Source organism: Nerophis lumbriciformis, linkage group LG32 (assembly GCF_033978685.3).
Source record: "Nerophis lumbriciformis linkage group LG32, RoL_Nlum_v2.1, whole genome shotgun sequence".
In the NCBI taxonomy this organism is placed as follows: Eukaryota; Metazoa; Chordata; class Actinopteri; order Syngnathiformes; family Syngnathidae; genus Nerophis; species Nerophis lumbriciformis.
The window spans coordinates 14,588,033-14,605,108 of record NC_084579.2 but is presented as its reverse complement, the minus strand read 5'-3'; the positions used below and the strand labels follow the sequence as shown (position 1 = coordinate 14,605,108).

At 36.4% G+C, this 17,076-nt stretch overlaps 1 protein-coding gene across 8 annotated transcripts in view; it reads right to left on the bottom strand.

Moving 5' to 3' along the window:
* Positions 1 to 1,715: 1,715 nt before the first annotated feature.
* rgs3a (regulator of G protein signaling 3a) overlaps positions 1,716 to 17,076 on the bottom strand; it is a 336,515-nt gene continuing 321,154 nt past the window's right edge. For 7 of the 8 annotated variants that reach the window (XM_061927475.1, XM_061927478.2, XM_061927477.2 and 4 more), the window contains 4 exons: positions 13,766 to 13,867; positions 10,873 to 10,934; positions 7,226 to 7,392; positions 1,716 to 3,076 (listed from right to left, as the gene is read on the bottom strand). In XM_061927475.1, coding sequence (XP_061783459.1) covers positions 2,876 to 3,076; positions 7,226 to 7,392; positions 10,873 to 10,934; positions 13,766 to 13,867 — 532 coding nt within the window. In that variant the 3' untranslated portion in view covers positions 1,716 to 2,875. Of the gene's footprint in view, positions 3,077 to 7,225; positions 7,393 to 10,872; positions 10,935 to 13,765; positions 13,868 to 13,973; positions 14,115 to 17,076 lie in introns of those variants that run through there. The other variant, XM_061927483.2, reaches the window with a different exon arrangement.

Here is a 17,076-nt window from a genome sequence, read left to right as displayed (position 1 = left end):
ATGTGAAAATTCAGCGATTTTGAATAAAAAATAATCTAAAACTGGTGACGTTAAATGGAGAATAACTTTATAGTATAATCACTGGATACGTATAACAATATAAAGGGGAACATTATCACCAGACCTATGTAAGCGTCAATATATACCTTGATGTTGCAGAAAAAAGACCATATATTTTTTTAACCGATTTCCGAACTCTAAATGGGTGAATTTTGGCGAATTAAACGTCTTTCTATTATTCGCTCTCGGAGCGATGACATCACAACGTGACGTCACATCGGGAAGCAATCCGCCATTTTCTCACTTTCGTCGGTGTGTTGTCGGAGGGTGTAACAACACGAACAGGGACGGATTCAAGTTGCACCAGTGGCCCAAAGATGCGAAAGTGGCAAGAAATTGGACGAAATTTGTTCAAAATACGAGGGTGTGGGGAAAGCCGACAAAATGGTCAGTCGTTTGGTCCGCACACTTTACCGACGAAAGCTATGCTACGACAGAGATGGCAAAAATGTGTGGATATCCTGCGACACTCAAAGAAGATACTGACATCAACTCCAAAACTGGACACATCAGCTTTCAGGAAAAGAGAGCGGATGAGGGTATGTCTACAGAATATATTAATTGATGAAAACTTTATTCATTACTCGCGGTTTTACGTAAATTATTATACATAAACTGTGTTTACCAATAATTTAGCTTAAAAACATTTATTTTTTTCAATCATTCGAGTACATTCGGGTAGTCTTGTGTAATGCAGTATTTTGTGTCTATTTAGGTATGGTTAACCTGAGTGCTGAAATCGTGGAAAAATATATGTTCTTAGCGCGCCTTAAATGGGCTGTCTGCACTCTCAAAGTGCATCCATCCATCCATTTTCTACCGCTTATTCCCTTTTGGGGTCGCGGGGGTCGCTGGAGCCTATCTCAGCTACAATCGGGCGGAAGGCGGGGTACACCCTGGACAAGTCGCCACCTCATCGCAGGGCCAACACAGATAGACAGACAACTTTCACACTCACAGTGCATGTTGTTGCCAAATGTATTTCATATGCTGTAAACCTAGTTCATAGTTGTTAGTTTCCTTTAATGCCAAACAAACACATACCAATCGTTGGTTAGAAGGCGATCGCCGAATTCGTCCTCGCTTTCTCCCGTGTCGCTGGCTGTCGGGTCGTTTTCGGCGGTTTCGCTTGCATACGGTTCAAACCGATATGGCTCAATAGCTTCAGTTTCTTCTTCAATTTCGTTTTCGCTACCTGCTTCCACACTACAACCATCCGTTTCAAGACATGCGTAATCTGTTGAATCGCTTAAGCCGCTGAAATCCGAGTCTGAATCCGAGCTAATGTCGCTATACCTTGCTGTTCTATCCGCCATGTTTGTTTGTGTTGGCATCACTATGTGACGTCACAGGAAAATGGACGGGTGTATATAACGATGGTTAAAATCAGGCACTTTGAAGCTTTTTTTAGGGATATTGCGTGATGGGTAAAATTTTGAAAAAAACTTCGAAAAATAAAATAAGCCACTGGGAACTGATTTTTAATGGTTTTAACCCTTCTGAAATTGTGATAATGTTCCCCTTTAATTATTTATTTTTCTTTTTAAACTTTTTTTCTTTCCATGATGGCACGTGAGGCACCCGCCTCACCTGCCTCCCCTGACAGGTCTAATGCGAATGTTAACCTTTTAAAAAAAAGGGACACCACACACATGGACTTGTTCAGCTGATTGTTTTATTTTTCGTTAGCATTTGACACCAGATGCAACCTATTGTTTTCACTTTGCTAGAAGATGCATGTTGACTTGTGAACCGTGAAAATGATCAAATGAAGAAAAAACAACTCCTTACAAGCAGTTTATGTATTTGTACGTATAACTGGGAAGGGAAGGTCGCTCTAGTTTCCTCAACATAACACCTTATAATAGTTTGGAGTCTCTTCTATGTACATAATTACAGCTGAATCCCACTTTCACAGCCAGTGGAAACATACTGTGGTTTTGTTTTTTTTCCAAAAATGTGTTATCACATATTTTTTTCTTAAAAGAATGATATATATATATACAACCATTCCCGGCTGCCTGCTGCCAGGGGCTGGCGAACACATACTTGCTTAAAACTACACCAGAGTTTAGTCAAACTTATAGCTCTAAGTTTCTTCTTCTCTCTTATCAAATAAAGTTAACACGGAGCAAAAGCCCCGCAGAAGTCTACATTATTCAAATACATGAACAAATAATAATAGAACATGAAAAAAATATTGCACTTAAAATTCAGGACAGCGTTGGACCTGTTTGGTGGTTTAAGAGCTGAGTGCTTTTAGGAGGTCGTCTGAAGAAGCATCCGGCAAGTGACTTTTTCTTGTTTTTGCGCTTTTTGCTGTTTTTCGTGTATTGCTCAGTATAAGAAGTACGGAGTGCAAGAAGAAAAACCGAAGCCCGGAATCCGTCACGTCCTGAGAATGCCTCCTCCTTATGTTTCTTAAAAGAACATTTTCTTTTTTGGCTGTGTGCACAATTGAAGTCTTTTAAATAAGTCCATCCGTGCGCATTCTTCGTCAGAAGTCTCGCAGCTACAATGTCGTCCGTGCCACAGGAAATGAGGATTTTTTTTTTTTTTGTCGTACCGACAACAGTTCACGCGAGTGGTTTCATTTCTGAGTAGAAAATAAAGACAAACAGTACCGGACTGTTCATTGTCTCCAGTACAACTGGACAAAAAAAAAAAAAAGACAGTGATGAGACAAGCATCCAGCCTTCTATTAGTTTTGTTTTTTTGTGGAGGAAAATACAATCCTTCGCCGCGTCCTCTCACAACAAAAATGACAAAACGAGAAATTCCCCCCGGGTGATGGTTTTTTGTTTTTTTTTGCCTCTTATGACGAAGAGGACGTCGAAGTGGAGCTGGCCTTTTTTTGGTTGATCAAGTCCAGGTAGAGTTCCGAGCGCAGGAAGCGAGGGTACGAGTCCTTCTCCATCAGCCCGTATATCCGCCTCTGGGCCAGGTCGAAGCAGGAGCGCGTCACATTCTGCAGGTTGTCCTTGGTGTGGTCCCGGGTGTAGGAGTCCAGGTTCACCTAGGGAGGGACAGAAGAAGCGGGATAAAGGTTAAGGAAGGTGCTTGTCAACACTCCAGTTTTTCCAGGAAAATTTACATTTTGACATGTTTTCGCTGCACTCCCCTTTTTGGTGATTTTCCTATATTTTCCCCGAATTTTACAGAAATGTTCTCCTATTTTCAAATGCAAATGTTAACATGTATGAGAGAGTAAGAGGTCCTGTAAACATTCCCAGTCATTTGAACACCCCAAAAATGTTTCAGCTTCTCAAAAACTGCTGTAAAAATAGTAAAAACTATAATAACCGGTAACTATCACATGAGGAATAAAAGGGGCACAAAAGTAGTAAGATTGCACTTTTTCAACGACTTCCTGTCAGTATCCTTTACTTATTTGTGCCAAAAAATGTCTTGGCTGTAAAAATAGTAAAAACCATAGTTATATGACTATATTGTGGGAAATAAAGAGGCGCAAATATAAACAACATCAAGGTGGATGCACATTTTCAAAGAGTTTCTGTCAGTATTTTTGCTTATTTGAGTCAAGAAAAAACTAACAAAAATGGCACAGCTTTTCAAAAACTGCTGTAAAAATAGTAAAAACTATTATAACCAGTAATATAGCTATGTAACTATAACATAAAGGAATAAAAGGGGCACAAAAGTAATAAGATTGCACTTTTTCAACGACTTCCTGTCAGTATTCTTTACTTATTTGTGCCAAAAAAAACTACAAAAACATGTCTTGGCTATAAAAATAGTAAAAACTATATTTATAGGACTATATCGTGGGAAATAAAGAGGCATAAATATAAGCAAAATCAAGGCGGATGCACATTTTCAAAGAGTTTGTCTGTATTTTTGCTTATTTGTGCCAAAAAGATAAATAAAAAAATAGCATAGCTTCTCAAAAACTGCTGTAAAAATAGTAAAAACTATTATAACCAGTAATATAGAGATGTAACTATAACATGAGGAATAAAAGGGGCACAAAAGTAATAAGATTGCACTTTTTCAACGACTTCCTGTCAGTAGTCTTTACTTATTTGTGCCAAAAAAACAACAAAAAATGTATTGGCTGTAAAAATAGTAAAACATATTGTTACAGGACTATATCGTGGGAAATAAAGAGGTACAAATTTAAGCAAAATCAAGGTGGATGCACATTTTCAAAGAGTTTCTTTTAGTATTTTTACTTATTTGTGCCCCAAAAAAACAACAAAAAATGCCTTGGCTGTAAAAATTGTAAAAACTATAGTTATATGACTATATCGTGGGAAATAAAGAGGCATAAATATAAGCAAAATCAAGGTGGATGCACATTTTCAAAGAGTTTGTCTGTATTTTTGCTTATTTGTGCCAAAAAAAAACTAACAAAAATGGCACAGCTTTTCAAAAACTGCTGTAAAAATAGTAAAAACTATTATAACCAGTAATATAGCTATGTAACTATAACATGAGGAATAAAAGGGGCACAAAAGTAATAAGATTGCACTTTCTCAATGACTTCCAGGCAGTATCCTTACTTAAAAAACAACAAAAAATGTCTTGGCTGTAAAAATAGTAAAAACTATATTTATAGGACTATATCATGGGAAATAAAGAGGCACAAATATAAGACAAGCGGTAGGAAATGGATGGATGAATGGAATTATACGCAAAATCAGGGTAGATGCACATTTTCAAAGAGTTTGTCAGTATTTTTGCTTATTTGTGGCAAGAAAAAACTAACAAAAATGTCACAGCTTCTCAAAAACTGCTGTAAAAATAGTAAAAACTATTATAACCAGTAATATAGCTATGTAACTATAACATGAGAAATAAAAGGGCCACAAAAGTAATAAGATTGCACTTTTTCAACGACTTCCTGTCAGTATTCTTTACTTATTTGTGCCAAAAAAACTACAAAAAAATGTCTTGGCTGTAAAAATAGTAAAAACTATATTCATAGGACTATATCATGGGACATAAAGAGGCATAAATATAAGCAAAATCAAGGTGGATGCACATTTTCAAAGAGTTTGTCTGTATTTTTGCTTATTTGTGCCAAAAAAACAACACAAAATGTCTTGGCTGTAAAAATAGTAAAACATATATTTATATGACTATATTGTGGGAAATAAAAAGGCACAAATATAATCAAAATCAAGGGGAATGCACATTTTCAGTAGTTTTGCTTATTTGTGACAAAAAAGACAACAACAAAAAGGTCCCAGCTTCTCAAAAACTGCTGTAAAAATAGTACAAACTATTATAACCAGTAATATAGTGATGTAACTATAACATGAGGAATACAAGGGGCACAAAAGTAATAATATTGAACTTTTTCAACAACTTCCTGTCAGTATCCTTTACTTATTTGTGCCAAAAAAAAACTACAAAAAATGTCTTGGCTGTAAAAATAGTAAAAACTATAGTTATGGGACTATATCGTGGGAAATAAAAAGGCACAAATATAAGACAAGCAATAGAACATGGATGGATAGATGGAAATATAAGAAAAATCAAGGGGGATGCACTTTTTCAACGACTTCCTGTCAGTAATTTTGCTTATTTGTGCCAAAAAAACAAAAACACAAATGGTCTTGACTGTAAAAATAGTAAAAACTATAGTTATAGGACTATATCGTGGGATATAAAGAGGCACAAATATAAGCAAAATCAAGGTGAATGCACATTTTCAAAGAGTTTCTGTGAGTTATTTTGCTTATTTGTGCCAAAAAATGTCCCAGCTTCTCAAAAACTGCTGTAAAAATAGTAAAAACTATAGGTGTGTAACTTTTATTTCCTATACTATAGGAAATAAAAGGGACAACAAATGAGGAAGATTGCCATATCAAGCCAGGTGCTCGTTTTCAGTGTCCTTTACCTTTTTGTGCCAAAAAAAACAACAACAAATGTCTCAGCTTCTCAAAAACTGCTGTAAAAACAGTAAAAACTAAAGCTATTTATAGCATGGGGGAAAAGGGGGCACACAAGTAAGGAAGATTGCACTTTTTCAACAAGTTCCTCTCAATATCTTTTAGGTATTTGTGCCAAAAATCAAGGTGGATGCAGGTTTTCAAAGTCTGTTTTGACAATCACAAACTGATCAGTCTTGTTTGAATGTTACAAACAGAATTGAGGAACTGAACTTGGAAATTGCTCATTTTAGTCATCTTTTTTTTGGGTGTCAATTTTTTAACCGCTGTAGTAGGAAGGGATCCCTAAAAACAATGTCCATTAAGTACATTCCATGGAGTATTTGCTTATTATTAGGGACCGAGTCCCTTTGGGATAGAGGACCCTATTGAAATTCTAGCGTTTTATTATTATTATACTGCCGCCTCTTTGAGCTGTAATTTGACTCCCTTAACATGCTTCAAAACTCACCAAATTGGACACACACATCAGGACTGGCGAAAATTGCGATCTAATCAAAAAAACAAATCCCAAAACTCAAAATTGCGCTCTAGCGCCCCCTAGGAAGAAAACACAGACAAAACTGCCTCTAACTCCCAGTAGGAATGTTGTAGAGACATGAAACAAAAACCTCTAAGTAGGTCTCACTTAGACCTAGATTTCATATACTGACAACCCCCAGCAAAAATCAACAGGAAGTTTGCAATTCCCCCTTCAAAACAAAAGTTGAGTAGAAACAGTCACCTTTTTTCAAACATTATCTCCTCTGAGCGCGTTTGTCGTGTCGGCTTCAAATTAGCACAGGAGAGAGATTGAACCCTTCTGATTAAAAGTTGATGAAAGAGTTTTAATTACTGCTCCGGTTTGGATTTTATGAGCCCTCAAAGTCGGTCCCGTCCATCACTGCTTGCAGCTTTAATTATTATTATTATTTTTATTATTAATTATTAATCTGACCTAAAATGGGTCAATGATTAGCAGTAAAATTCACACATTATTATCTAATTGATAAAAAAATGTCAGCTCCCCAACAACTGCTTTTAAAATATTATTATATTAAATAAAAAAAACAATCAAATATTCAAATTAGAAGTTGAGTTCCAATAGAAATTTTAATCAACAGAAGGATTGCATCAGTAAAGATAATGGTGGGATCAAAAATGGCTTTTCTGAGGAATTGTTTGGTGACTTTTATGTAGCATAAAAATATGAAAATAAAAAAACTGAGTGGCCAATAATCTCCTTGGAGATACTAATACGTTCTTACCTCTTTACAAGACTGTATCGCGATGTATTCCGCAAATATCTTCTTGGCTTTGGAGCCCATCTTGGACTGCGACTTGATCTTCTTGTACTCCTCACACGCCAGCCAAAATTCCAGATTCTCCTCGCTGAACTCGGTGCGCAGGAAAGCTCTGAAGGCTGCCAGACCATCTGAGGGGGAGCAGAGTAGACGGCGACGATGAGGAGGATGAGGAGGATAAACAAGAGCGAGAGTTGACTGGGGCGCCATGGCAACGCTCCTTGGAGTTTGAGCGCTCAAAAATAGCTTGTCGTTTTGAGTCACGCGCTTGGAAGAAAGCGAGGCCTCGGAAGATTAAACACGGTTTCTTCTGGGAGTTTTTGCAGCGCACACTCAAAATCTCATGGGCAAAAATGTGTTTTAATGTTTGGGTTCTATGTATTTGTGGATATCCTCTAAAGAATGTGGTTCTATAAAAATAACGTTATAGTAATGACATGAAACAAAAACCTCTATGTAGGTCTGACTTAGACCTAGATTTCATACAGTGACAACCCCCAGCAAAAATCAACAGGAAGTTTGCAATTCCCCCTTCAAAACAAAAGTTGAGTAGAAACAGTCACCTTTTTTCAAACATTATCTCCTCTGAGCGCGTTTGTCATGTCGGCTTCAAATTAGCACAGGAGAGAGATTGAACCCTTCTGATTAAAAGTTGATGAAAGAGGAAACTGAAGTGAAAACTGGGGACTGTTTTAGGATCAGAAAATTGCTGTAAAAAAATAATAATGCAGCAAATATTCCACTAAGCAGGTCACTTTTGAAAAATATATTGCGTATTTATTTTTTTTTATAGAAAAAAAAACCATACAGATTTTGGTTTAGTTGCTGGAAGATTTCATATGGTGAAAGAGAAAGAAAATATACAAAGTCTGTTTTATAGCAGACTTTAATGAAAGGATAAAATTTAGGACCCTAGCTGAAATTATTGTTGATAAATTCCCCTTAAAAATAATGCATCCAAATCAGCGCTATTAGCAATTATTGACTCCATCTACAATAACCTAATCCAAAATATTACACTTTTTCATTTGCACTCCGCAGCTCCACACTGCAAAAAGTCAGTGTTCAAAAACAAGAAAAAAAAAAAAAAAAATTAGGGGTATTTTATTTGAACTAAGCAAAATTATCTGCCAATAGAACAAGAAAATGTGGCTTGTCAAGACTTTTTAAAACAAGTAAAATTAGCTAACCTCAATTAACCAAAAAATACCTAAAAATAAGTATATTCTCACTAATAACAACTGTACTACTATATGAGTACATATTTTCTATTGTTTCATTGAACATAAAACAGCAAAGTCCATTTGGCTGTCATCTGTTTTAATATGAGCCACAATTGTGTCAAAGTCATGATTTAGTTGTTCATGCTTGAAATAAGAAATTATTACTTTAAAAAAGTAGTTTTATACTTGTGAGTGTTGATGACACAGCTTTGCAACAGTTGATATTCTAGTTTCAAGAATGGTTTACTCAATATAGGTCATCAAATCTCAGCAACGAGCTGTAATATCTTACTGAGATCATTTAGGAACAAAACCCTTAAAACAAGTAAAACACTCTAACATAAAATCTGAAGAATTATCTTATTAGACAGAAAATAAGCAAATATCACCCTTATTTGAGATATTTAATCTTACCTAAATTTCAGTTTTTGCAGTGCAGTTTTGTTGCATATTGTTGAAATAAAAAAAACAAGTACAAATGTGAGAAAAAAATAGCAAAAACACGCAATGTTAGGAGAAAAGCAGAAGAATCGATACCAATAATAATAATAATAATAATAATAAGTCTGTTTTTAGCATATTTTTTTGCTTTCAAAATGACCATTATAATGACCTTTTCAGTATGCGGCCCTTGGTGGAAGTAGTTTGGACACCCGTGTATGTAGTATCGTATTTTTCGGACTATAAGTCGCAGTTTTTTTCATAGTTTGGCCTGGGGTGCGACTTATACTCAGGAGCGACTTATGTGTGAAATTATTAACACATTACCGTAAAATATCAAATAATATTATTGAGCTCATTCACGTAAGAGACTAGACGTATAAGATTTCATGGGATTTAGCGATTAGGAGTGACAGATTGTTTGGTAAACGTATAGCATGTTCTATATGTTATAGTTATTTGAATGACTCTTACCATAATATGTTACGTTAACATACCAGGCACGTTCTCAGTTGGTTATTTATGCCTCATATAACGTACACTTATTCAGCCTGTTGTTCACTATTCTTTATTTATTTTAAATTGCCTTTCAAATGTCTATTCTTGATGTTGGGTTTTATCAAATAAATGTCCCCAAAAAATGCGACTTATACTCCAGTGCGACTTATATATGTTTTTTTCCTTCTTTATTATGCATTTTCGGCCGGTGCGACTTATACTCCGGAGCGACTTATACTCCGAAAAATACGGTACATAAAATAGTAATAAATTGTGCATTAATATTGCAATGTTTATGCTATTGAATCACGGCTTATATACAACAATATAGTCATGAGAACTTAATAGATTTTTCTTATTTGTTCGTGTAACAATTTGAGCACAGAAAGGGAACAAACAAATGCGTGAGACATTGCTACAAATTCCTGAGTGGCCTTGTGCTCACTTTGCCAACTAAGGTAAACAAAGGTTTGTACCGTATTTTTCGGAGTATAAGTCGCACCGGCCGAAAAATGCATAATAAAGAAGGAAAAAAACATATATAAGTCGCATTTTGGGGGGAAATTTATTTGATAAAACCCAACACCAAGAATAGACATTTGAAAGGCAATTTAGAATAAATAAAGAATAGTGAACAACAGGCTGAATAAGTGTACGTTATATGAGGCATAAATAACCAACTGACAACGTGCCTGGTATGTTAACGTAACATATTATGGTATAATAAATAACTATAACATATAGAACATGCTATATGTTTACCAAACAATCTGTCACTCCTAATCGCTAAATCCTATGAAATCTTATACGTCTAGTCTCTTACGTGAATGAGCTAAATAAAATATTATTTGATATTTTACGGGAATGTGTTAATAATTTCACACATAAGTCGCTCCTGAGTATAATTCGCACCCCCGGCCAAACTATGAAAATAACTGCGACTTATACTCTGAAAAATACGGTACATATGCTTTGAGGGTCCACATGTGAATCATGCAACAAACAAAAGCCTTTTGGATAATAACGGAGCAGCTTTTAAACCTAATGACTGCGGGGGGAAGGAGAATCGCAGGAAGCGGAGGCCGCCCACACCTCCAGTCTGCACCTTTCCGTTCCCAAGAACCAAGCGTGAGCGCTGATAAGCGAGCCGCTGCAGGAGAAGGAATTTACAGGAGGAACCTGCTCAGTGGTTAGAGTGTCCGTGAGTTCATACCAAAGACTATAAAAATGGTACCGGAATTGGGGGTTAAATCACCAAAATGTTTCCCGGGCGCGGCCACCGCTGCTGCTCACTGCTCCCCTCACCTCCCAGAGGGTGAGGGGGAACACGGGGAAAAGAATGGGAGCGATGGTAATATAAAAAAATAAATACTCATATAATTACTACTAATAATAATCGAACTTGTATGTTATCCAGCCAATGCGTAGAGATGAAGAGAAGAGACTTACACTTGTGTCCCAGCAGCTTGTCCAGTGAATCCCCCCACTTGAGCGCCTCCTCCGGCGTGGGCCTGCAGATGAAAGCAGAGCGGTTCTTCAGTAAGCCCATCTCTGCCAGGTTTCTCATCGTGTGACCCATAAAGAGCAGGAGGGAATGTCTTTCTAGCGGCTACGAGTCGTCTGCTTCAGGCTTGTGACTGGGGCAGTGCGGCTGCAGCATCCATTTAGTCTCTGCCTGACTCAGCTCAGGGGGGGGGGGGGGGCGGTTTTTAACGGTCCGATGGATGGAGGGAGGGGCTTAGCGCAGCCAATGGCATTTTGTTTTGGTTCGGAGGCCCCTCCTCCTTCAGTGGGGTGTCTGCGAAAGCCCCCGCCCCCTTCCTCTACCCCATGCTGTCCTTGCATTCTCTCTGCACTGAGTCTTATCTGGCACCTTATCCATGGCCTTATTTGCCAGCCATGTTTTTCTTGCTCAAATATTACAAGCACATGCTCGCCGGTCCTCTAAAAGTGTGTACTAAATTTTGTGAGGATTTAGTCAAATGTTCTGTTTTATTTGTAAACCACTCCAATGAATGGGGTCAACCATATTGTGGAGTTATAACAGTGCCACCATGTGGTGTATTTAGCAAACTAATAATAGCACAAGTAACACAGTATGGGGACATTTTCACCTTTTTAAAGAGGTGGGCATGTCGTTCAAAATATCAACAGTATTAATACCAAGGTGGGTATTGGTATCGAAGCAATACTAGCGTGATGGGTTGAGACATGTGTTGCATTTTCAAATTTTCAAAACAAATTACTCTATTTTCCATGTAATGCAGTGTAAACATGACATCTTTCTATCTCCTTAGTGCTCACTTATAGGCACACTTTGCCCCTTCCCTGCTCCACTTACTCCTGACTTAATTTTTGTAACAAATATCTAGTGAAAGTAATTTTATGTTGTTTTGTTGACATTTTTTATACTATAATTTTTGTGATGGTGTTGCATTTTTGCTATTTTGCACAGTTTGCACTTTTTTCTTAAATAATTGTGTGTAATTTTGCATTAAAAGGGAATTATTTTAATACATTTTATACTTATCTATGCATGTCTTTATACTAAACTGCATGTTTAAAGGCACACTTTTTTTAATCAGGCTTTTTACTGATAATTTGAAACTTTTCTTAGGTTCTTAATTTTTATTCTGTTTTTTTAAATTTTATTTTATTTATTGCTATTACTGCTATTAGTCTCACTATTTCTCACTTATTTTAAACTAAAATATTATACAAAGAAAATAAAAAGTGCACATTAATAACAAACAAAAAATAATCATTTATAATTAGAAAAAAATAATACATATTTTTCACATAAAAATAATTGTTAAAATAATTGACTAGTAATAAAAAAATGTTAGTTTTGAAAAACCTAATCTAATTTGTCAAAACTAGTAATAAAAAAATGTTAGTTTTGAAAAATCTAATCTAATTTTTCAATTTTTCAATTTTTTTATTACTAGTCCATTTAAATGGATTAGTAATAAAAAAATGTTAGTTTTGAAAAATCAACAATTATTTTTACGTGAAAAATATGTAATATTTTTTCTAACTACGTTATTACGTTATTATTATGTACTTTTTATTTTCTTTGTATAATATTTTCATTTAAAATAAGTGAGAAATAGTGAGAATACTAGTAGTAATAGCAATAAATAAAATACAATAAAACAACAGAATAAAAATTAAGAACCTAAGAAAAGTTTAAAATGATCAGTAATAAGCTTGATTAAAAAAAGTGTGCCTTTAAACATACGGTTTAGTATAAAGATATGCAAAGATAAGTGTAAAATGTATTAAAATAATTCCCTTGCAATGTTAAATTACACACAATTATTTAAGGAAAAAGTGCAAATCGTGCAAAATAGCAAAAATGCAACAACATCACAAAACGTTTAGTATAAGTTCATTTTCTTTGCACGACACTAATTCACATTTCTTTAACTGTGCTGTTCTGGGCTTTTGTTTGGTTTGTTGTCATCGTTTTTACATTCTATTCGCACGACCGGATCGAACTTTGTCCTATTTTTGTATTCATTCTATTCAAAATAGAAATCTATTTCTATTAACCTATGCTATTTATTGCCTACTCTATATCACATTGTATTTACATTATTCTGTACGTAGCACTTTTCTTATGGCTAAATATAAGACCCAAACATAGGAAACGGTGTCTTATATTCGAAGTCTCTCCATCGAGACATGCATAGAGCAAACGATTACCCCTCAGAGCTTTTCTACCCGTCACTCACACACACACACCAGTGACAGAGATGCAATAAAAGTTTCTCGAAGGCTGGAAATGTCTGGGGAAAAAAGAGGTTGAGATATGCTAATTTGAAGATGTCAGTGACGCAGAGTTATTGTCATTGACAAGATATATGATTAATAACAAGAATTTATATAAAATTTGAATAATAAGATATTGAGACTGATTTGGTGGATTTAAAGCTTCCTTCTCTATGAATGTCAACTTGTTGGTAGGTTGATATGAAATTCTAAATAGGTATTAGATTTTGAAATGACTTGTATTGTATTGTATTTTGTATATTACATGATGATGTATATTTTAACTGTGGGTCCCCATCCATAAGCCCTACACTTCTAGGGTTTCTCTTTTCACAGAACGGACTCTAATATTAACAAAAGAAACAATAATGTAATATAAAATGATGTCTGTAAACAAAATTAATTAATTTCGTCTTTGATTTGTGGGGATCTCATCTCATATTGAGACTCGTCTTATATCCGGGATCACAATTTACCCAAGGCACAAGTCCTTAGATAAAACTGTTCTCAAGTTGGGAGCCTCACTAGAAAAGAGGCTGACATTTCTCGACAGGAAGTGGCCACTTACTTGACTGACTTCATGGTTTTGTCCAACTTTCCGGCTGGGTTGCTTCCCGGCGATTCGTTCCTCCGCCGCAGGAAAGCCAAGCGGTTCTTCATGTCTTTGGCCCTGGGAGAAGAAAGAGAGGAGAATCAGAAGCGAGTCCTGCGTCCTCCATCCAAAAACCCCACGCATGCCAGAAAAGATGAAAAAAAGAAAAGAAATGTATGAGTACATTCTTGTCTTCTTGCGTGGGAATGATGAGACGGGGTGTACGATCCCACCCCACCCGCCCCCCCCAAAAAAGGCGGATGTCACTGGCTGTTAGTGTCTCATATCGAACAAAACAAGTTTCCGGTGTCGATGTGCCCCTGGCAAGTTCCTCGGCAGGGACTGACAAACGACTCCAGGAAGAAGGAGAGAGACTCAGTCCTCACTCGCCTTCTTGCATCACGCCGTTCTCTGAGCCCGCAGGGGGACGCTGATAGGGGGCTGACCCCTGCAGGCCCGAGGCCAGTGAGACCCCCTGACTTCTAAGGCTACATCCCCTAAAGTCCCCTTGACCACCCCGCACCATGCACCCCTATTTTTAACCACTCCCCACCTCCTACACACACATTAGAGAGAGCCAACCTCATCACAAGGTAGCTCTCATTCCCCAAAGGGCCTCTTCTGACGGAAATGTGCACATTCTCCTAATCCCACGGTGCATGTCCTGGCTTTTCCCGACCTGAAGCCCACATGCGGCATAATTGGGATGTGACCTCACTCAACACCCATTTCCTGAGTCCCTGCTTTTGATTTCCACTGTGAGTTGGCTTTGCCTGCTTATAGTGCGAGGCGTCCGCGAGGTTAGTCTCGGCGGCCTAAAGGCTAGAATCCCCAACCTACGCACACCCGCAATGCTATTAGCCCAAATGCTAACACCGTGTTGGTGTGGAAAAGGGCAATGAATTATAGCCTGACGCACGAGTGTACAAAAAGCCCTGTTGTCTCATGTGAGTTTTTTTTCCAACCCGGGGCAGGACAAGAACGGGCTTGTGCACAGTATGACTCTTCCGAGCAAGCAAGCAATCTTGCTTTTCCATTGCAGAGTACCATGGCGGCGCTTGGCTTTCCATATCGCATTGAATGCATCGGTAAGAACAACACTGCAAAAAGTCAGTGTTCAAAAACAAGAACAAAAAATACAAAAATGAGGGGTATTTTATTTGAAAATTAAAGCTGCAAGCAGCGATGGACGGGAACAACTTTGAGGGCTCATAAAATCCAAACCGGAGCAGTAATTAAAACTCTTTCATCAACTTTGAATCAGAAGGGTTCAATCTCTCTCCTGTGCTAATTTGAAGCCGACACGACAAACGCGCTCAGAGGAGATAATGTTTGAAAAAAGGTGACTGTTTTTACACAAACTTTGTTTCGAAGGGGGAATTGCAAACTTCCTGTTGATTTTTGCTGGGGATTGTCAGTGTATGAAATCTAGGTCTAAGTGAGACCTACATAGAGGTTTTTATTCATGTCTCTACGACTTTCCTACTGGAAGTTAGAGGCAGTTTTGTCTGTGTTTTCTTCCTAGGGAGCGCTAGAGCGCAATTTTGAGTTTTGGGGTTTGTTTTTTTGATTAAATCACCATTTTTGCCAGTCCTGATGTGTGTGTCCAATTTGGTGAGTTTTGAAGCATGTTAAGGTGGTCAAATTACAGCTCAATGAGGCGGCTGTATAATAATAAAACGCTAGAAATTCAATAGGGTCGTCTGTCCCAAAGGGACTCGGTCCCTAATTAGCTAAGCTCAATGAACCCAAAAAATATCTTAAAATAAGTATATTCTCACTAATAACAAGTGGACTTTTCTTGGTAGAAAAAAAAGAGACCTTTTTGCTCAATATGTTGAAAAATATTCTTAAATTAAGTAAATGCTAGTGTCATTATCTTGACATAATGATATGCGCTCGGCATCATGATTTTTTTTTTTTCATGCTTGAAATAAGAAATGATTACTTTAAAAAAGTAGTTTTATACTTGTGAGTGTTGATGACACAGCTTTGCAACAGTTGATATTCTAGTTTCAAGCATGTTTTACTCATTATAGGTCATAACATCTCAGCAACAAGCTGTAATATCTTACTGAGATCATTTAGGACCAAAACACTTAAAACAAGTAAAACACTCTAACATAAAATCTGCTTAGTGAGAAGATTTATCTTATCAGACAGAAAATAAGCAAATATCACCCTTATTTGAGATATTTAATCTTACTTAGATTTCAGTTTTTGCAGTGAAGAGACGCTAATAAACAACAATCAAGGACCAAGGTCCTCTTTTATTTATTTTAGGGTGAAAACAACACATTTTGCTGGACGATATATTGTTCAGGGTTCGTACACCTTTTCCATGGCCAAATTCAAGCACTTTTTAAGGACTTTCAAGATCAATTTTCCAGTACCCTTCAAAAAGGCGAAACCCAATGTGAATCATTCCATACACTGCAAAAACTGAAAAGTAAGATTAAATATCTCAAATAAGGGTGATATTTGCTTATTTTCTGTCTGATAAGATAATTCTTCTCAATAAGCAGATTTTATGTTAGAATGTTTTACTTGTTTTAAGGGTTTTGGTCCTAAATGATCTCAGTAAGATATTACAGCTTGTAGCTGAGATTTTATGACCTATATTGAGTAAAACATGCTTGAAACTAGAATATCAACTGTTGCAAAGCTGTGTCATCAACACTCACAAGTATAAAACTACTTTTTTAAAGTAATCATTTCTTATTTCAAGCGTGAACAAAAAAATCATGACTTTAACACAATTGTGTTTCATAATTAAAACAGATGACAGCCAAATGGACTTTGCGGTTTTATTTTCAATGAAACAATAGAAAATGCGTACTCATATAGTAGTACATTCGGCACAGTACAGTAAACAGACAGTTAATATTTAAACATTTAACATGTGACATTTCAAACTATTTTGAACAGAAATAGTTCATGCACATTCAGGTAAATTATTAAAAATTACAAAAAAAATGTTTGGGCTTATATATATATATATATATATATATATATATATATATATATATATATATATATATATATATATGTATGTGTATATTCCTCGCGCACTAATTGACTGAAAGAGCACGCACTTGGTGCGATGATGTCATGTTATCGATGGAAAAATGCATTTTTAGACAATATGATTTGCCTGAGCGGCTAAGAGACCCCGAGAGTAACAAACGGTTGCCTTGTTGCCTTACAATTAAGAAAAATAAACTAGTTTTTAGTATAAGTTTGCTGGTTTCAAGAATTGTAATGCTGGGCGCATATCATTATGTCAA